Genomic DNA, 22449 nt, shown 5'->3' on the forward strand with positions numbered 1-22449 from the left:
AACAAGCATATGAATTTTTTATTTTAGTTAAACATTCAAGTTTTTTTAAATCAGGTTTGTTTTGTTAAAATTGTTTTTAAGTAAAATAGTTAAATGAAATATTTAAAAAAAATTAAATAGACTATGTCAGCTAGGTCAACATGAGAAACTTAAAATATTGGCTTCAGCAGCTAACTCGGTCATCTTCACAGTCATTTTCCTGTTTGTTCATAAAATCTGGAAAAGAAAAACAAGCTTTCCTGCTTTTTCAGGTCCCTAACGATTTCTCAATTTGCAATGATTTAGTCCAAAGGAAGAAAATATTCTTTCTACACCGGCAGAAGAAGCTACTGCTGTTAAAAGTGAGATTATCACTTCAACAGTCTCTGAATCCAAGTGCTTAAGTGACTTCCACCAGTTCACTGGTGTGACTTAAAACATCAGCAGCAAACATATATTTCTTGAATGGTTAACCATTAGCTCTGAAGTTTATTATAGTTGGCATTACAGAAGAATGATTGCTAGATGTCCATGTCATAGCCAACTCTTCTTCTTCGGCAATTAAGGTTTGAACCTGGTACCGAGTATTGAGAATATTTGCAAGAAAATGAGCTGGAGATAGTGCTTGTCCCATTTGCTTTTTTAATGCTTGTAATTTAACTCTGTCATTGCATAGTTCTCTTTTTAAGATCTCACTCAGTTCCTTTCAAATTTCAACAGCGTCAGCAATAAAACAGCTATTTCCCTGAATTTTGTTCAAGGTTACAGAAATGGGCTTCAGGGTACTCAGCATGTGTTCAACATTTGTCTTAAGCCCAATGTTGAGAACTTTGGCTGTGACAGTGTCATCCATTTTTTCACAATTTTGTTCACAGACTGTCATCAGATTAGGCCAGTTCTTGATATAGTGCTCAAAACAGTCCACTACTGAGTTCCATCGCACATCTTGTGGGAGAATTAGCTTGGTACCTCCAACTTTTTACAGAGCAGCTGCTGCAGAGTGGTTGTTACGGAAGTATTTTGCAATTTCAACAACATTAGCCTTTATTTCTGGAACACTGAAGTCTTTGGCTAGGAGGTGCATCAAATGAGAACTGCAACCGTATGGAATTCGCTTGGGACTCTCTTCACTCCCTCTTCTAAATTTCTTCTCATCTTTGATACATTTGCAGCATTGTTTGTGACCAAGCTACATACCAGATCTTTGAATTTTTTTTCAGTTTGTTATAGCTTTTACTGCTACTTCTTGTAAGTATTCTGCTGTGTGTGCATTTCCTGATGTATCAATTGTTTCTGTAATGAAGACATTCCCTTCTTCTGTTGTCACACAAGCACATACAACAGGATCGTTGTGGACATTGCTCCACCCATCAAGACTCAGGTTAACAATTTCACCCTCTAGACCTTTTGCACACTGCTCGATTGTCTTTCATACACTTTATCCAGCAATTTGCCTGCGTCATCTGCTCTGTTGGGTGGACTGGTCTTAATGACTAAACCATGTTAATGAAGTGTGGGTTCTCAATCATACGGAAAGAAGAGTTTTTTGCATAAACAAACTGGGCAATTTTTTAATCAATTACCTCTTTTTGTAATCTGCTCGTTCTTATCACAAACTTATTGATGCTTGTTTCTGGATGACGGAGATTTTTTTTTTCTTTTTGCTACAGGTGATATACTGTGGCTATGTGACATACACGATGTGACTGAAAACTGTCATTGGCAGATAACTCTGAAACTATAGAAAATGATGGTGATCTTGAAGGTAGATAGTCTTCAGAATCCTGTATGTTGCAGATGGATTCTCCTAAACAAAATAAGTCAATGCAGTTATTTAATTATTATTACCATACTGCTCATTTAGTATTACTCATTGCATTCACTGACACTCAGTACTACTTTAAAGGTGAAATTGTAAAAGGAAGATCTGCCTATTTCAGCTATATATTTTTATCACAACGGCATCTAAAATGATAGTACCATAGAGTAACAACTATATTTTTTGCTCAAACATGAGAATTCAAGAATAGTCCAGAAGGAAGACAGGCAGTCCTTAAGAAAGAAGTATGAAATAAAAAAAATTACCAACCTGAAGATCCTGCATGTTCAGACATGTTCCTTTCATCATCTTCAACGCAGCTACCTCCTGAGAAGGAACATTTCTCATGATGTTGTTTCATTCGGGCAACCAGGCCTTGCATTTCTTTTTGCACTGTTTGCATTATGCACACATGCTTGTCTTACCCACAGGTAGAGGAACTTCATTAAAACATTCCACAACTGGGTCTCTTTTACGGCCTCCTGCCATTATAGGTTTTCCCTTCTAGAGAGAGAATAGGATGGTAGATCTCAAAACAATGAAGGCTACACTCAGAAAGACCTCAAGACTTCTCGAATATGATGCTCAAACAGTTTCACTTTTGTTTCTACTGCCTGTCCCTCCTTTCTCACATTTATCTCCAGACTTCTTCTCCTTGTCCAGATCTATTCCGCCCCCAACAATCTTCTATTCATTGAACTTTTTGAAACTTTTTGCACTTTTGGAGAGAGGTAAGGGATTGACTCTGTGTACACAAATTTGCAGAGGGACAATAGGGTTGAGGTCTCTTATTTCTCACCTCTATATATTATTTATTGATTTATTTAAAAACATTTTTGCTGTTAACAAGCATGTTATCTCTGGAGACACAAATCCACAGTTTGAGAACTGCAAAACTAAGCATCTCTGCTGATATCTTCTAGACTGAGCACTGAGTCCCATTGGGTAGATAGAAAGATTAACCTAAATAATCTATACAGAAGCCCCTGGACCCCCATAAGATTGGGTCCTAATCCATGAACTACTGGAACTCATTTACAAAACTTTTCTTAAACATTACATGACTATATTGTCTCATACTATAGAATTAGAATTTATAATCCCTATACCATGATGAGATATCTTTGAGCAATAATGTATCTTAATTAAAACGATCTTTAGATAGGTTTTTTCCTCAAAAAGCATTTTATCAAAAAAATCTGATTTAAATAAAAAAATCCGATTTTATATTTTTTTTTAAATAATTGATTTTTATCCACCCTGCTTTTAAATGTATTTAACTTTGCAAACACCCTTGTGAGGTTGGGGGAAATGCTATTATCCCCATTATACCAATGGGGAAGACTAAGGCATGGAACATAGGAGCCTAAATACTTTTGAGGATCTAGGCCTAAATGACTTGCCCAAGATCTCATGGGGGAATCTGTGGGCGAGCAGGGAAATACTCCATCATCCAGAAACAACCATAGATAAATTTGTGATAAGAACCAGCAGATTACAAAAAGAGGTTATTGATTAAAAAATTGTCCAGTTTGTTTATGCAACAAACTCTCCTTTCCAAATTGAGAAATCGTTTCGGACCTGAAAAAGCAGGAAAGCTTGTTTTTCTTTTCCAGATTATGAACAAACAGGAAAATGAAGGTGAAGACGACTGAGTTAGCTGCAGAAGCCAATATTTTAAGTTTCTCATGTTAACCTAGCTGACAGTCTATTTATTTATTTTTTAATATTTCATTTAACTATTTTAGTTAAAAACAATTTTAACAAAAACAAACCTGATTTTAAAAAACTTGAATGTTTAACTAAATTCAAAAATTCATATGCTTGTTTTGTTAAAATATTATATGTTTCCTGTTGAAGAAAAACTTCCAGAATACATAATGTTGTTCTTTTAGTTAAATAAAACAATTTAAATGTCTGTCTGGTGATGTTCTCCTCCTAATACAGCATGGCAAGAAAATCTTCCAAATGTTAATGATTAACCTGTTGAATTGGAGATAATTCACCTCCCAATGACTTCATAAATATCTGCTTCAATTACCTTTGGTAAATGAAATAACCAAACAATCATTCATTTTCTGATATAGCTGTAAAGCTGATCTGAAAAGTTTTCAAAATAAATCACTTTAAAAATGTATAGTGTGTACCTTCTAAAAATGAAACCTACATCTATCTCTGAGTTGTGAATAATATGTATTAAGGTTATAACAACCAACAAGAATGCACTTTTATGTAGAAATCCATGATTAAATAGAGTCTTCCTGACTAGTGATTTAAATCAATCACCCTGTTTAAAATAGTGTGAGATGTTCATATACCATGGCAGTGATGGCCAGATAAATACCTAAGATAGATAGATGCACTCTGCCAAAAGAAGAGCATGATACTCAGTGCAGAATAGAGAGAAAAATGCTCCTTATATAGCAGATAATGCTAATTACTGCAGTACAGTGCCTGTTTTTTGGCCAATGCTTTACTGAGGTACTTCATTAAGGTAAGGGAATTTACACAGAATGGTTCTGTTGATCTTTATAATAAACCCCTCTCAGCATGTACATTTCATTTGAAAAAGAAAGTTTAGTGAATATGGGCCAAGCTGTGATACAGTACTCATGTTGTGCCCTTCTGATTTAAGACGCCTGCAGAACCCTTCCAATGAATTACAGCTTTGTATTCAACAGAGAACTACACATTATTCTGAGTTTATGCATACTAGGAAGAAAGAAATGTGAGTCAAGACAAGGAATGAAAATGGATGCATTACTTCATGCTCTCAGGCAAAAACGACCTGTAGAGATGCCACAAATCAGAGTTATTAAGGAAAATTATTGCTGCAGAAAAACAGTTCTGGTTTGATAGGTAAGAATGAAAGAGATACAATAGCTACAGAACTCTTTATGGCAGTATCAAAACTGCTACACCAAAAGATAACTGACATGTCAAAAGGCAGATCCCACTAGCATTTTAAGAGCGTTCATGCAGACTGAAAGCTAATGGAAAGAGCAGTATGAAAGTACTGGCCGTGACTTCTTCATTAAAGTTAATGCCAGAGTTCCAGTACAAGGCTGACTTTGACTCATTCTCTAACTTTCTTGATGAAGGAACTATGATTCTGAATTTTTGGTGTGTGTGAACTTTTCCCCCCAGAAGTTTAGGATAAGAAATAATTATATAGAGAAAGAGGGAAAATATTCTCTTCTAAAACAGGATGACTTCCAAGATTTTCCATCCACTGAACACTGGGGGGATTTGTTGGTGTGTGATTTGGTTTTAGTTTGGGGGGTTTTTGCACAAGTTCATTCATTTTAAAAACACTGTCTGTAGTACCTAATACTTTCTAGATGATTTCCCAAATCTGAAGTTATGCACCATCACTCATTAAAAATATGACACAATCTTTTTCTATATGAAGTACAAAGTGACCATTAGTCACTCCATAATTATGATTGTTTAAAGCAGGAGTTTGAGTCCTCCCTAAAATGAACATACATAGTGAAAGTGACTTGAAAACCCATATGCTAGCTCACGAATTGGGGTATAGTTTATAGTATAAATTTGAGGGTCATTTAATCAAAAGGTTTCAGAGTGGTAGCCATGTTAGTCTGTATCAGCAAAAACAATGAGGAGTCCTTGTGGCACCTTAGAGACTAACAAATTTATTTGGGCATAAGCTTTTGTGGGCTAAAACCCACTTCATCAGACGCATGGAGTGAAAAATACAAACAGTATAAATATTACAGCACATGAAAAGATGGGAGTTGCCTTACCAAGTGTGGGGGGTCAGTGCTAACGAGGCCAATTCAATTAAGGTGGAAGTGGCCTATTCTCAACAGTTGACAAGAAGGGGTGAATATCAAGAGAGGGAAAATTACTTTTGTAGCGCTAACGAGGCCAATGCAAAAGGATTCCCAAGCCAATCTCTCTCCAAAGTGACCCGTTTTTAAAATTTGGAAAGTCTATTGCTTTTTTGGAACACATACTGAATAAAAAAACATGGGCAGAAGCCACAGGATACTTGTATCCTTGGGATACCCTGCAAGAGCTAGTGTCTGGAACAATAACCAGATCCAAAACCTAACAACAGAAAATAACTAGAGTTTGTTTTGGTCCTACAAGTGATGAGGATTGCTGAGATCTCTGGCAATGTGCACAGACTCCAGGTCAAAACTCAGAGAGAGTGATCTCCCAGAAAATACTTTTAGTCTAAAAGGTGCACTGGCCTGGGAGCCAGGAGACCATGAAATCAAGTCTCCTCCTCCACTGACTGCTTTTAATATTTGTGTGCTCTTCATAACTTATACTGACCAAGGCCTGATACTCCTGCTCTAGGGCCAGGGAATTATTATTTTCCCTCAATTTTACAGATAAGGTAACTGAGAAGTTACACAAAGAAGGGAAGGATGGCCCAGTTGTTAGGGTACTAGTCTAGGTCTCAGAGACCCGAGTTCAATTCTGCTACAAACTTCCTGTATAACATTGGGCAAGTCACTTAGTCTTTCTAAGTCCCAGATTGCCATCTGTAACATGGAATGTTGTGAAAATAAAATACATTAAAGATTAGGAGGCACTGAGATACTGCAAAAAAATGGAGGCTACATAATAGAACACTGGTCTTGAATACGGCAGACCCAACTTTCATTCACTTAGCCATTCGATAAATGTGTTAAATCTGTATGCTTAGCTATCCTGCCTGTACCACTGCTTTAACCACTAAACCAGACTGCTTGAAATCAAACCAGAAAGACACTCCAGGAATCCTAATTTCCAAAATTATACTATTGTCTAGCAAAAACTGTGCAATTCACTAGCAAAAACTGTGCAATTCACTAGCAAAGTGTCTGTCAACTTTCTGGTTAGAGGTCCATCATGTGCATATGAAGATCTCAAGTTCAGACTCTGCCAACAACCAATGCAGAAGCAATCACTGTTCCACATGATGGCATTTCTTTTTTCCCAATTTAATATTTTAAAAGTCCAATCAGCCTGTAAATTAATAGATTAGAGGCCAAATTATGTGCTCAGCTATGCTTTCTGAATGTCTATCCCTATCAAGCGTACAAGAGACACAGCTGAATTGCCTTAGCACATAGGTGCACATGGTGGAACTTCAGTGTAATGTCTGTGCATAGCAACTGAAGCATCAGGGAAAAAAATGATGACTGGGAACCGAACGAGGGGAACCAGTGTTCAATTCTTGGCTCAGCCATGGACTTCCTGAGAGATCTTGGCCAAGTCATTTAATCTCTCTGCTTCAGTTTCCACAACTGTAGGCTACTTTGGATCTTCAGAAGCCTGACAAGCATAGTTTGACCCATGGAGATTTAAGGAGCCAATTTTGGCTGGTTTGGGGCTGAGAAAACTTCTAAGGCTGTGGAAGGATTCCACATTCACATCATCCCTGCTCCAGTGAAGGGGCACACTGTAGGAGGTCACTGGGGGATATCTGGGGAAGGCATAGACCTGGGGACTAGCACTGTGTTTGGAGTAATGTATATTTAAATAGCCAACAGTGATTAAGCTCTTCCCTTTGACAAGATGGTAAAAAAGCCAACCTGTATGCAGGCTTTCTCTGCGACATGGTTCCTGATTATAGCTGTATTTTACATCCTCTCTAAAGTACATACACATAGTGGATTCCTTCTTTACTCCGAGACTTGGCTCCACAACACAGGCTGTATAGCTCTGAGGCACAGTTCATCCATTATAATCCACAGCCCTAAGGTAGGATTTAATGGCACTTTACTGTGGAGTCAAGTGTCATGTTTAGAAGGAGAAAATAAGAGATTAGAGAGGAAGTAAACCTGTTTTCTGTAATTATCTCTGAGTATTCTGGGGACTTGTAAAGCCAATGCAGAGTGTAAATGCAACTGCAGTAACCTGTTAGGTAAAATGCACCAAACAAGCAAGAGCCTACAGCTGATGAGAGAACATCCAGCTTGCCCGACTGAAACCTCATTAACATGGATAAAACAAGCTCAGTATGAATCAACAGGCTCTGATGAACAAATCCATCTTCACATCTTTGATGCAAGAATTAGGGTCAATAGGATAAACTAAGATGTTCAGAATGGCGTCTGAAGCCCGCAATGCTGGGCTGCTGAGGAAGGGGAGCTCTAAGTCCAACTCAGGTCACTCCCAGAAACTGAGTCAAACCTTACAAGCACCAGGTGAGAAAATACTTTATTACCTATGGTATCAGGCTCAGTCCATCCTCCGTCATGGATTTGCTTTAGAAGAGAATACAGCAGCCTCCAAATCTGCAAACTCTATGAAAGATCAGAAAGGAAACCTCAGCATTCAGAAGAGTTGCCATGTATTTGTCTTTAATTACTCAGCACTGGCCATTGCCTGGAACAACACAAGGTGCCCACTCAGCAAGAAAAGAGGGGAAAGGATAGGCAGGTACTTGTATTGCCCTGTGCTTCCTCAGATTAATGGCAATAACATGAAGATTGTGCATTCAGCAAAGGAAAGTGTTACAGGGTTGTTGACTGCCTGGAACAATTGGGCACCTCTCTCCCACAACCACACAACAGCACTGCTTCTAAAAAGGCACAGCCACATACAGCACACTTTATACTTACACTTGAACCAGTTCGTTCTGGGATGCCTGAAAGAAATGTCCTAAAATGCTGCAAGAGCAGGGGCTTTAGGGTAATTTGTAAACACCAGGCATTGCATTGTGGGCTATTATTATGAGAACTAGCTCAACCAATGTAGTTAGAAGCTAGGATAGCACGGTTACAGACTATGACAGTTTAAGGCAAGCACTCCTACAAGGAATTGCAGCCAACATTTGTAAAATGCCTAGACAAATACAAAACAGCCTATATGCAGAGATAGGTCAAGGCCTTTCCGCCAATAGAGTTTCCAAAGCCTTAGCACAGAGGGGGCCTAAGATTATTCAGGATAAGGGGAGGGAAGTATACTCTGAGTGACCAGCAGAATGTGCTGCACACCAGAGGGAAGTGTCAAGCTTCAATTCTGGGAAAAAAAAAAAAAGTAGAAAATAGAAGTTTCCAGGAAATTCTCCAAGAGCAGGAATTTTTCAGAGCTTCTGAACAAGATTCTAAGCAAGAGAAGACATGGAAAGAGATCATCCCACCGAAAAGAAAGGAAGGGCAGCATGGAGACAAGGGAGACTATTTTGCTCTTGGATTTAGAAGATTATTTCCCTCTAATGTAAATGGAAGTTGATCATGCATATCTGGCTGTCTGGGCTTTTTATTTCCCAACATGGGGGGAGGAGGAAGCTGGAATCATTACAGGGATGGCTGACGTACCATGACTAAAGGGCCTCAGGTGGGTTATGAGGGGTACCTTCATGGTGGGAGGTGAAGAGGTAACACTACAGAATCAAGGCTTCAGAGGGAATATGACTGTCAGGCACGGGAGGGGGGAAGGGTATGCTTCCCTAGATTTGAAAGGTAATTCAAATTAAGGTAGGGTGTGAATTTAGAGCACCAGAACTATTCCTGAATAACTCTGTATGTGGAGATTCTTAGTACAGAATAAGGGCGTCCACACATTGAGTTATTCAGCACTTATTCCAGAATAACTCCATGTGTAGACAAACCCTTAGGAGTTGACATTACAGGGATCACAGCAGAGGGGTGCCAACGCTACCAGGTGGTGACAAGCTAGTGAAGAACACCATGGAGTGCTGGAGGGCACAGATACACAGAGTTGTACAGATTAGCTATACGAACAGTATGGAGGCATTATTTTAATGAGAACTAGCGAGTAACATTGAATATTCATACAGCACCGTCCCATCCACACACCTACTGCTCACTGAGTGCTATTATTCCTCCTTTACAGCAGGCAAAACTGATGCACAGACCTTGTTGCCACTGGGGATTTGTTCCAACCCCGCTCACTGGTGTAGCTGCCCAGTGCAGACCCTACTACAAGCAAAGCTGTTACAAGCCACAATTTGCACCACTGCAGTGTGACCTGGTTGCACACTGGGCTGAGTGGCAAACTGTGCTTATATCAGCTGCACCTGTCTCACCAGGGCAGCTATGCCAAAGGCAGGAATACCCAGCATGAAGAAAGCCTGAGAGCACAGGAAAGTTGCCTAGGGTCCCACCACAGGGAGTGATGGTATGGGAGAAGAGATGACATTACAAGGGTAAAAGGAGAAGTAGGCATTAATGTTATGGGGCAGGGGGGATGCTGTGGGGTAGCGGGGGCAAACCCAGGAGGTAGAGGGATTCTATGGGTCAGTAAGGGAGGAGGGGTATTGCTATGGGGCAGGGGCCACCGAGAGGAGATGGGGTGCTGCTGGGGTGCAGTGAGGGGGCACTGTCAGGGGGCAGTGGTGTTGCTATGGGGCAGTGGGGGCGGGAGGGCGTTGCTATGTGGCAGGGAGGGGCCAGTGATGTTGCTTTGGGGCAGCGGGGGCGTTGCTATGGGCTACTGGTGATGCTATGGGGCAGAGAGGGGACAGTGCTGTTATTATGGGGCCAGGGAGGATCGGTCCCGGCTTCCCCCGCTCTCACCGCCTCGGGCTGGTCGAACTTGGCGAGGCGGAAGGTCTCCGGGGCGGGCCGGTTCCCCGGCGGCAGCGCCCGGCACAGCGCCCCGATGGCCGCCAGCAGCGCCCCAGCCCGGCCCCGCCACATCCCGCTTCAAACTCCGACACTCGCCGCGCGCCTCCGCTCAAACGGCGCCTCCACTCTACTACGCAGGTGCACACGGCCCGCCTCCCAGAGCGCATGTGCAAGGTGGGCGTGCGTGCGCAATGGACAAATGAAGCCGCGCGGAAGCCGTCGCCCTCGCCTGTATCCTCAGTAATGCCCTCTCCGGGAGCACGTGGCCGCGTGCCTGGCTCCCAGCGCTGGGCCAGGCTGCTGCGCGCTGGTGCCGCCTGGCCTGGGACTGGCAGAGCCAAGCAGCTTGGAAATCCCGCAGCAGGGCTCTAACGGGTCCAGCCCAGCGCTCGTTGCCAGGCTGGCCTCTGCTGCCGCCCTGGAAGCTAGACATGTGCAGAGGGCTGACCCAGAGTCTGAGCTCAGGTTACCCCAGCAGCTGGGACTTTATGTAGGGCGAGGTAGGCAACCTATGGCACTCACACTGCCCGGATCCTGGCCACCGGTACAGGGGGCTCTGCATTTTAATTTAATTTTAAATGAAGCTTCTTAAACATTTTAAAAACCTTATTTACTTTACATACAACAATAGTTTAGTTATATATTATAGACTTATAGAAAGAGACCTAAAAACGTTGAAATGTATTACTGGCATGCAAAACCTTAAATTAGAGTGAATAAATGAAGACTCATCACACCACTTCTGAAAGGTTGCCGACCCCGATGTAGGGCATAAAATGGCAGGAGACTGGCACTAAAATCACCAGAGTGGGCACCCGCCCAAGGTCTCTGGGCCCCACCACGCTCTAAACATTTATTGCTGTGTGACTGGGCAGGTTCCCACCAGGAGGGACTCGAGAGCTGGGGGCTCTAGGGTGAACAGATGTCCCGATTTTTTGGATCTTTTCTTATATAGGCTCCTATTACCCCCCACTACCTGTCCCAATTTTTCACACTTGCTGTCTGGTCACCCTAGGGGGCTCCTGCATACTAGTCTGTCCAGGGTTTCTTCTTCCTACACTAGCACGTATGTTGGTATAACTTATGTCGTTCAGGTATGTGAAAAAACACCCCCGAGCGACATATGTTTCACCAACAGAAATGGTAGTGTGGACAGCACCATGTCTCCCTCTGACAGCTACCGCTGCTCATTGGGAGTGGTTTAATTGTGCTGACGGGAGAGCTCTCTCCCATCAGCATAGGGCGACTACACAGGAGATCTTACAGCAGCGCAGCTGCATTGGTACAGCTGTGCCACTGTAAAGTCTGTAGTGTAGACATGACCAAAGATGTTGATGTGTTTCACTCATCTGTCTTGTGAAAAATGTAGCTATTTTGACATTTCATCTCAGTTTAGGACATAGTCAAATGTTGAAATACCAGAATTGCATGTTGGACAGGAATTCTAATTTTCAATCAGCTCTGAGGGGACAATAAGTAACCAGAATCAGTCATTTAAACATTCACATAGAAGATAACGCAGTCTCAGGCTAGCATCCTAACTCCCTGGACAATTCTTCCTTTCCAGTGCTCCTTCTTATCTATCCAATGGCCACACAGACATAAAACATGTTTTAGAATACTAATAGGAATCTACCAGGATTAGAACATGGCTACTTAGCTAGCCCACATAAGCAAGGAAAAGATACACTATAAATAACATTTGAGCCACAAACAAAAGTTGTATTATTACAGGATTACTTTTATTGTGCCTGATCCTGAAAACATTTATGCATGGGAGTAGAGTTGGCTGAAATGGCATGTGAATAGCTTTACTTAGGCAAGGTAGTTCCATTGATTTCACTGAAACTACTTGACCAAGTAAGTTACTTACATGTAGAGCTGTTGGGAAAATTTAAAAAGAAAGTCAGAGATTTTTTTTTTAATTGTTTCCATTTTGTTGGGCTCCAAAGGGACCCGCATCTCATTTTTCAAAATTGTATTAAATACTTTTATCAAGAATATCTTTGGACCATTATGGGAATTTTTTGTTTGTCAAAATCCTGCTTCTTTTTGAGTAAAAAAATGTCAGTTACTCTATTGATAATGTTTAGGATCAAAAAATCCCTTCAAAATGTTGACAAAAATATTACTGGGAAAAAATTGGAAAAAGTCAACATACTTCACAGAAATTTTAATTTTTAAAAAGGAAAAATAAAAATGTCCAGTTAAAAAGCTTTTTGGTCAAAAAATTTCAGCTGTACTCCCCTGCAGACATTTGCAAGATTGGGCCTAAAAAACATGCTCTATGTTAGCCCCCACATTCTAACCCTGGTGGATACCCTGGGTAAAACATAGTTTATGTTTGGCCACATAAAACAGGGGGCTGGACCTTGCAAATAAAGACACAATGCTGATGTGTGAGATGTGTGAGATAATGAGTGTAACTGTCCAACTCCCCTTCTGCCAAAAACAGCAGAACTCTGGAAATGTTTCCCTTTGAACAAGCCAGATTGATCTGGGGATTTATGAGCTTGTTCCCCCACCTGCTCACACGAACACCTCACTGAGCACCCTGGTCACTTGTCACATGAGAAGGCCCCTTACCTCCTCGCAGGGACTTGTCTGAGCTCCTCTCTCTCTGCTCTTGCCACTTCTTTATATTTGCATTTTGTCTTTCCCTCCCTTTCCCTGTTGTGTCCCAATGGCTGAGACACTGAGCATCAAGCTGCCCTGCTTTCACTCCGGCACTATGCTGACCTCACCCTGACATCACAGTGCTGGGCTCTGTGCAGGCAGGATGACGTCATGGTGCTGAGATGAGACAGGAAGCTGCTCCAGAAAATGTTATGAGGTGGGGTCCCCAAAAGCAGCAGCTCCTGGGACAGACTCAGAGTCCTATTCCCCTTCCTGCAAAAGCCCAGGGGAGAAGGGACTGGCACACTTTGCTCACAGGAGACCCAGGGCTGCTCTACAGATGCCCAGTTCCATGAGCTCGTGCAATAAGCAGGAAGAACTAGATGGGCCACTCGGAAATGAGCAGAGTCTGACCTAGTGGAGGCACAACTGAAAACTGAGTGGGGGGAATGCTTGTCCATATGGCCGGCACAATCCCCGAAGGGGAGATAGAATGGGAAGACCAGGCAGAGGGGGGCATTTTACATCAAAGGGGTTTACCAAATCAGTAAGACACAATGGAACGGTGAGGAGCAGGGGTGGGAAAATACTTTGGACAAAGCAGAAACTGCGGTGGCATGGACTTAGCAAGAGTGAAAACTTAAATACTTTACTACAGCAACATTTCAGAAAACTAGCTCTACTGGAAGAACACACTTCCAAGCCTAGAATTAAACTGCAACTTGCTCCCACTTTTGAGTTTCCTCCCCCATCTACATCAGTGAGTTGAACATAGAGGGTAGTTGATCTCTGTTGAGAAAGAAAGAAGGGAGTAGGTTCTGCAGGTCAGCTCCATGATGCTGATCTCATTGTCTAGCAGACATCACCCAAAACTGAAGCTTGGTGGGAAGCCAGCAATGCAACTTAAAAACAAACCAGAGATGACTGTGCAGACAAGTTTGCGCTGGTTTGAATCACCCTGCAGAGAGAGAGAGCTCATCTTAACTTGCTTGGCCCTGTCTGTTATCACTTGTGTCATGATGAGTATAGGTGTGTGGCTATTGTGCAGCTGAAAGCCACTCAGATTAGCACAGAGCTGTGTAATCATTGTGGTTCCTTCTGTAATGTGCACAGTGCAAATGTTTGCTTATTCTAAAGACAGATTTTAAAATAAATTGACACTCGTTCCAAAGGGCAGGCACTGAGCTTGAGAGAGCCACAGGACTCTTCTCCATAAGGCTGAGCACTTGACACACTTTAGCAAGGGTGTCTTTCTCTGTTCTGAATATCGTTGAATCTGATGGAGGCTGTTGGCTCTGTTTTTCTGGAGATCAGTGCCTTGCAGGAATACTTCTGCCTGCAATGGAGCTGTCTGTCCACTGGGGGTCATGATTGTTCCAGGCAAAACAAGCTCCAGAGCAGCCCGACGCAGCCCAGCCAAACACCAGTTCTGCATTGAATGGAGTCAGAGATCCCTAAATAATGGCCAAGCAGTGCCCTGATGCTGTGCTGGAGTCAGCATGACACAAAGATACACAGTGTGGGTGTCAGACAGGGGATCTGACAGAGCCTTGGCTGGGTGAGCATGGGTCAGAGGTGCCAACACTGCGAGAGCCAGAGGTTGACGTTGCACTCTGTGTGAGCTGCATGGCAGTGAACTGGTTCAGACAGAATAACTGGAATGGGTTACCTAGGGAGGTGGTGGAATCTCCATCCTTAGAGGTTTATAAGGCCCAGCTTGACAAAGCCCTGGCTGGGACGATTTAGTTGGGGTTGGTCCTGCTTTGAGCAGGGGGTTGAATCTTCTATGATTTCTATGAACTCCCTTCTGAAACTAGAGCAGTTCCCATCTGGGTGCACAACTGAGTTGCACCAGCCTTCCATGGAGTTAACACAGGAGTTAGCCTGCATTGTTGCTGGAGAGCTATGCGGAGTTCTGTCAGCAGAAAGAACTTTAGCTCTGCCCTTCAGTGACACCAGTTTCCAGTCTTCTTTCCTTTTGCGTATCCTTCATCCCTTTAGTCATGCAGCTGGTTTGCAGAAGGTCCCTCCGATATTCTAATGTGATATTTAAGATCAAGAATGTTTTCTTAGGGCTAGCAGAATCAGGCCCAGGCAGTTCTAAAGTTTGAAAAGCCAGTATATCACTGTCGATTGTCCATATCACTCCCATCCTCATCTTCCCTTTGTCATCTGCTCTTTGTAAGGTCTTGCAGAAGTTTACATTCAACAGCTGAAGAATTTGTACAGACTTGCATGTAGAAATCGGTCAACGCTTGGCTGATGCGGCAACTCATGGTGTCAGACGCCATCAGATGGTCAAAAGACATCTACATAGAACACATCACCAGATATTGGCAATACCAGGAGGGATGAGCTGGAGTGCCGATGAGAAGTGCAGTGGGGAAAGTAACTGAAATACTTCCCTGATAGATGGTATTTTCTAAATGGACAACCTACCCTAAATTCTCAGTTACTAAGGGACAATCTTCACTCATTGATATATTTTGCTTTCCACAACCAAATCTCTGTACAACTCTTCATGAGTGATGTACCCGAATACTTGGATGCTAATATCTAAACTATATTCTTAAAAGTATTCACCTAAATCTGGGTTATTGCTGATTATGTACTATTTGTATCATATGACTTTTAAAAACAAACTTTGTATATGGAGGGATAGCTCAGTGGTTTGAGCATTGGGCTACTAAACCCAGGGTTGTGAGTTCAATCCTTGAGGGGGCCATTTAGGGAATTGGGATAAAAATCTGTCTGGGGATTGGTCCTGCTTTGAGCCGGGGGTTGGACTAGATGACCCCCTGAGGTCCCTTCCAACCCTGATAATCTAGCACTATACCCATATGTAGAGACACTTTTCTGTGTAATATATAATTTTAACATTAGCTTTAATAAAAAAAAATTATATCCGTTGTATGCATGATGCCTTGTCACAACACTAATTGTTATTCTTCATGTCGGCACTATACAACAAGAGGCAATATCTTTTCTTGGAACAACATCTGTTGGCTAGAGAGACAAGCTTTTGAGCTTCACGGAGCTTTTCTTCACAATGATGTTCTGGACCTCGGAGGGTTGTTTATAGAGATAGTTTTGAAAATTTCAAAACTGAGTAAGGGACTGAAGATGGGCATTCATTTCAATGGGAGTGGTGTGGCCAAACCCCCAAACATAATGAATCTGCATTTACTAATACTTCTATAAGTGGCGGGTCACAGAATCTTTATGAAGATTGGTGAATGGTGCCTTCATTATCACCTGTTTGTCCAATCAAGATGTGAAAAGTATCTGTATTATTCAGTGGACTTTATAAGGCTGTAAGTATGGCTAAAGTCCCTGCAGTAACCACAGGTTTATCGTGGTTCCATTTTAACATTTCTGGTCACCGACTCGAGGAAACTGATTTTTAAATAGAAATTAGTTGTTTCATCATTTTTTCTTCTCAGGTCACAAAAGTCTCATCAGGAGGCCATACCACTCTCCTGTCCTCAGTGTGTCCTTAACCCAAGGGCTGCATGAGTGGGAAGGGTGGTCTGGAACATAAGGCACTGGATTGGGACTCAGAAGACCTGGCTAAGCCACAGATTTCTTGTGTAACCTTGGGCAAGTCCTGTAACCACTGTGTCTCACTTCTCCATCTGTATAATGGGCCTAACATTCCCCTCGTTCACAGGTGTGCTGTGAGGATACAATCCATGAATGATTGTGAGGTTCTCAGATACTACGGCAAAGAGAGCTATATGCATACATAAACAGAGATTCAAGATTTGAAGGATGGTCCTGGGCCAATATCCTGAACCTCGGCACCTTTCTTTGTTGAAGCCTCTGCTTACCAGGGCAAGACACACACACTGGGTCAGACACCACATTGAGAAAGAGCCTTCGAAGTACTGCAGGCTAGCATCATCACACAGACTGGTCTCAGTTGGAGGCCTCCGGAAATCCCAAGGAGCTCTGCTTTCTCCAGAGAGCTTGGGGGAAAGTCTCCAGGACAGGGAGAGATCACTATACTACCCCTACCACTCTTGACCTCTGAACATCAGTGTCTCGTTTCTCTTCTTCTAGACAGGTCCAGTCACAAAAGACTATGGTCTCCACACACCAAGAAGGCGCCAAAGGGACAGGGAACTCGACACTTCCAGTAAACATTAAGAACATGGACAGTGGGAAGGGAAAACTGTCAGCAAAGCACTGAGACAATCAGTGCACCAAGAGCCAAAGAAATATTGACCTTCAAGGGCAATGACCAGGCCAACAACCTGCAGCTCAGCAAAATCGCAGATGCATGTGAACTGCAGTGGCTGAAAACCCTCCTCTCCTTGCAGGCACTGACATCTCAGAGCCGTCGATAAAAGGAAACTGGCGCTGAGAGGAGGCACACCAGGGAACTGCAGTGCAAGCCAAGCAAGAGCCACAGAATCACCCTCTAAATCAAAACCCAAGTTTGCAGGGACAGCAGGGAGCTGGAGCCAGCCTGAGAGGTTGCAGCGCTGATTGGGGGGTCAGATGCTCCTTAGCTGAACACAATCAGAAAGAAGTGACTGAGGGAGCAGGGGCAGGGGCTGTTGGACCAGAACACAGGGCAGGGGCTCAGCTCCTGCCCAACCACCAGTGCTTCACAAGGGTAGAAATTCTAATAGTCAGGGAGCTTTGGAACTGTCTGCCACTGGAGACCTCAAACCAAGTGTTGATACCTGTGTGATGAGACCATCAGAGAAGCAGGGGGCAATCCCATCAGAAATATGAGAGCCTGGTTATGGTTGGAATAAAATGCAAGATATGTTTTCTCAATCAGGCTTTCCTCTAAGTACATTTGGTCTTGAGGCTGCTCTCCGGAAAGCCACATCAGCTGCTGCAGGAGGCCATGGCACATGCTCCAGTTCTGAAGAAGTTGTTTGGCACCTAAAGCGCACCGGACTATTACAGCGATAAATGCTTCTCACAGCCATAATGAAATCAACATGCATCGTGTCCTCCTGCTCCAGTTTTCCAGTTACCGGGGGCTCTGTTGTGATTGTTAAACAGAATGTGGCTCTCTGACCTCACCCTGTGTGCTGCCCCCAGTCACAGATCTGGAGATTGTGGCCAGTTGAGGCCTGACACTGGAGCACATTGCTCCCAGAGCTATGTCAGCACACCACCCAAGCGGGCTGGAAAGAGGGATTTTGTGAAAAGCCAAGCACCGCATCACCATCAGAGTCAAAATCACTGATGTGAGGATCCACCCCCTGCAGGAGTTTGGATAGCACATGGAAAGGGTTCCCCTTGGCAGAAGCCGGATGCACTTGCTGAATCTGTCTGGATTAGGAATATCATGTAAACAGTAGGGATATTATTACAGCAGGAGAACAAGGGTGGGTGCCACACACACCTCATCACAACCGTGATTTGTCATGCCCTTGAGCCGCCTCGGAGAAGGGGTTTTGGTGCTTCAGACATTGCCACTGCTCTGTGGATACTAGAGAAGGGCTCTCCATCCCGCTGTTTACTCCTGTGATAAATGAAGGGGAGGGGTAGCTCCCTTTTATGGACCCAGCCAGCCAGTTAGCTATAAAATCCCTCTTAGTAGCTGTTCTCTACTTGCTTTACCTGTAAAGGGTTAAAAGTCACTGTGATGCATAGGTTTCCATGTGGTAGCCATGGTAAAAGGAAGTGAATGGGCACCTAGCCAAAAGAGCCAATGGAAAGGCTAGAATTTTTTTAAATTGAAACAAGACTCCCCTTTTGTCTGTCTGTTGTTGTTCTCAGAGAGAGGCAGACAGGGCTGTAACTATGCTGTAAGAAAATTGGAACCAGGTATGAAAAATCATCTGTATCATACCTAGAAACTACTCATTTGAAACCCCAGATATGTAAGTAGATCAGGAAATGTCTAGGAAGACGCGATCAGGTTTATCTCCATTTATTTCTTTATGGCTTGTGGACTCCTCTGTGCTAACCACAAATGCTTTTGTTTTGCTTGTAACCTTTAAGCTGGACCTCAAGAACGTTATTCTTGATGCTTAATCCTTGTGTTTTTTTTTATCCTGAGTTCCCACATGTATTTTCTTTCTTTTTGTTTTTAATAACATTTACCTTTTTTAAGAACAGGATTGGATTTTTGTGTCCTAAGAGGTTTGTGCACATATTGTTTAATTAGATGGTGGCAACAGCTGATTTCCTTTGTTTTTTCTTTCTCAGCTCTTCCCCTGGGAGGGTGGGGGAGGGCGAAAGGGCTTGAGGGTACCCCACAGGAAGGAATTCCCAAGGGCGCCTTCCTGGGTTCTCAAAGGGGTTCTGCACTTGGGTGGTGGCAGCATCTACTCATCCAAGGTCAGAGTAAAGCTGTAACCTTGGGAGTTTAATACAAGCCTGGAGTGGCCAGTATTAATTTTTAGAATCCTTGCGGGCCCCCACCTTCTGCACTCAAAGTGCCAGAGTGGGGAATCAGCCTTAACAACTCCTAGCAATGTATGGATTTGCTCTATAAGAAGACGAAGGAAGGAAGCACACAGCTCTGGCAGTCATTTCCTGCAGCACTGTAGGGCAAGGCAGCCTCGGGGAGAGATATAGAACTGCTTTATAAATGCTGATTGCAGACACCAGTGGGTCATTCAATAATTCAGGTCTAGCCCCTGGAGGAGGAAGGATGTGTTTGAGAATGTTGAAGCCATGTGCACACTGTAGAAACACCATAGGTGCTTAATTGGAAGTGCTGAAGTTGCTAGGCAACTGGGGTTCAGGACCGTTTCTGTTCTCAGCTCCCTTTTCCTCCCAGTGTGGTACAGCAGAGCCTGGCAGCTGTAGACACTGCTTAGAATCTGTTTGTTAAGTGGCACTGGCTTTGGTAAGATCTAGTAACCAAGGAGGTGAGAGGCAGCTGTGGTACACAGCAGGCAAGCACTGTACATGCTTCCCTCTCTCGGCCTCAAAACAGGCAGCCCTGGAAAGGACCCTGTGACGGGTTGGGTCACAGAAACCCCCTTGGGACTGCCACCTGATGTGCTGAGACTACCTCTGAGACAGTTTTCCCTGGCAGCTTGGAATTGCAGAACCCTGCCTTGTTGAGCCAGACATGCCAGTCTGCTCCAACACAGACCCAGAGTCTGAACCACTTCCCCCCAAAACTGCAGCCTTAACTGAAAACAGCTTCGAAAGTGCTCCTGTCTCTAGTACCCAGATACCCGGATCCCATTGGGATCCAACCCCAAATAAATCTGTTTTACTCTGTATAAAGCTTATACAGGGTAAACTCATAAATTGTCCACTCTCTATAACACCGATAGAGAGATATGCACAGCTGTTTGCTCCCCCAGTAATTAATTACTTACTCTGGGTTAATTTATAAGCAAAAAGTGATTTTATTTAAGTTGTTCAAAGTAATAACGGACAGAAAAAAGTAAGTTACCAAGCAAAATAAAATAAAACATGCAAGTCTAAGCCTAATACAGTAGGAAACTGAATACAGATGAAATCTCACCCTCAGAGATGTTCCAGTAAGCTTCTTTCAAAGTCTAGACTCCTTTCTAATCTGGGCCCAATCCTTTCTCCTAGTACAGTCCTTGTTCCAGCTCAGGTGGTAGCTAGGGAATTTCTCATGACTGCAGCCCCCTTTGTTCTGTTCCACCCCTTTTTATAGCTTTGGCACAAGGCAGGAATCTTTTGTCTCTCTGGGTCCCCACCCCTCCTTCTAAATGGAAAAGCACCAGGTTTAAGATGGATTCCAGTACCAGGTGACATGGTCACATGTCCTGTGAGACCCCAAGCCTTCATTCTTCCCGGCCTGACTCACAGGAAGGCTTGCAAGTAAACAGAGCCATCTATAGTCAATTGTCCTGGTTAATGGGAGCCATCAAGATTCCAAACCACCATTAATGACCCAACTTTGCATCATTACAATAGGACTTCAGAATTATATTTCATATTTCTAGTTTCAGATACAAGAAAGATACATTCATACAAATAGGATGAACACACTCAGAAGATTATAAGCTTTGTAATGATACCTTACAAGAGACCTTTTGCATGAAGCATATTCCAGTTACATTATATTCACACTTATAGCATATTTTCATAAAATCATATGGAGTGTAATGTCATAGAATATCAGGGTTGGAAGGGACCTCAGGAGGTCATCTAGTCCAATCTCCCTCAGGGCCAATCCCCAGACAGATTTTTACCCCATGTCCCTAAATGGCCCCCTCAAGGATTGAGCTTACAACCCTGGGATCAGTAGGCCAATGCTTAAACCACTGAGCTATCCCTCCCCCAGACCCCACAGCAACACTTACAGAGGCCATCTCCCCCACCCCTGATTGTTGTACTAGCTGAACAGGTCACCATCAGTAACCCACACACTGCTCAAGGAGGGGAAATATCCCTTTCAAATATTACTGTTTTCAAATGGGGAAACTGAGGCACAGATGGAGTAAGTGACTTGCCTAATGACGGGCTGGGAATTGGTCTCCTGTAGCCTAGTCCACTGCCCAAGGCACTAAGCCATCCTTCCTGTGCCCCACAGCTGCTGCCACCTTACTGTCAGCTTTTCCATGGACTCTGTGATTAGCTAATCTCATCCTGTGTAACAGCAGGTGGATCACAAAGGTGAAGGCAAGACATGAGGAAGGGATGGGGGAGTTGGTAGTTAGAAAAGCTAACAGAAGGAACCAGGAAATGCGATATTTAGATTGGGTCCGGCCAGAAAAAGCCAGGGGAGGGCAGGGCTGACAACAGGAAAAGGATGACATAGAAAATAGGCTGGTGTTGCATCCCCCTTCTGCACGTTTGTTTAATGTCTGTTTAAACTCTAACTCAGTCTTACCTGCCAGTAAAAATGTAACCTTTGCCCTACAGAAATATTATTTTGGTGCTTTGCACAGTCAGGTCAAAATGGTTCTTAGTAAGGAAAATTTTGTCACAGACTATTCTGCATCCTCAGTCATCTCCCTGCTGGAACGTACCTCCTGCTCATCAGTCTCAATTTTCCCTTTCTTAATTTCCTTGCATTACTTGCCCTGTTAGTAATAGGTATAAGTTAAGGTATGGTGAGGTGATGCCCAGATCTGACAGCTAGAACCTGCACTTCTGAAGTCAATGGGAGCTTTGCCAGACTGCAGGAGCAGATCCTAAATTCCAGGTGTGATCTGACCACAGCTATACTAAAAGGGATTATTACCACCAGCCCTTCCTTGCAGCAAATGCCTCTCAGATGTGCTGCCCACTATGACTCCAGCATTAATTTCACCATAACCTTCACAGACTTTTCCTACCAATTTTTTAATCTTCTCCCCAAACAGCTGTTTCCTCAGATGTTCTTGGCCCCTATGCCATTAGCTGCATCGTTCCAACCTGAGTCTCATTCTCTGCTCCTGCTTCTAGTTTCCCAAGTCAACTCTTCTCGTGCCCCTCAATCCTGACCTGCAGCCCCTCCTGTTACTGCAGATAGGAGGCAAGCCAAGTCTCTGCAGCTGTCTGTCCAAGCTGCCAGATAACATCATTATTATG

General features: G+C 43.3%; 1 protein-coding gene across 1 annotated transcript in view; it reads right to left on the reverse strand.

Moving 5' to 3' along the window:
- The window catches only part of LOC112107422 (tubulin epsilon and delta complex protein 1-like), a 180318-nt gene extending 169893 nt beyond the window's left edge, over positions 1-10425 (reverse strand). The window contains exons 1-2 of the mRNA XM_026656188.2: positions 10303-10425; positions 7986-8064 (exon numbers count right to left, since the gene is read on the reverse strand). Of these exons, the coding sequence (XP_026511973.1) occupies positions 7986-8064; positions 10303-10425 (202 nt within the window). The remainder of the gene's footprint in view (positions 1-7985; positions 8065-10302) is intronic.
- Between the last annotated feature and the right edge of the window lie 12024 nt (positions 10426-22449).

Source organism: Terrapene carolina, unplaced genomic scaffold (assembly GCF_002925995.2).
Source record: "Terrapene carolina triunguis isolate 2854851 unplaced genomic scaffold, T_m_triunguis-2.0 Scaffold212, whole genome shotgun sequence".
NCBI classification, from domain to species: domain Eukaryota; kingdom Metazoa; phylum Chordata; order Testudines; family Emydidae; genus Terrapene; species Terrapene triunguis.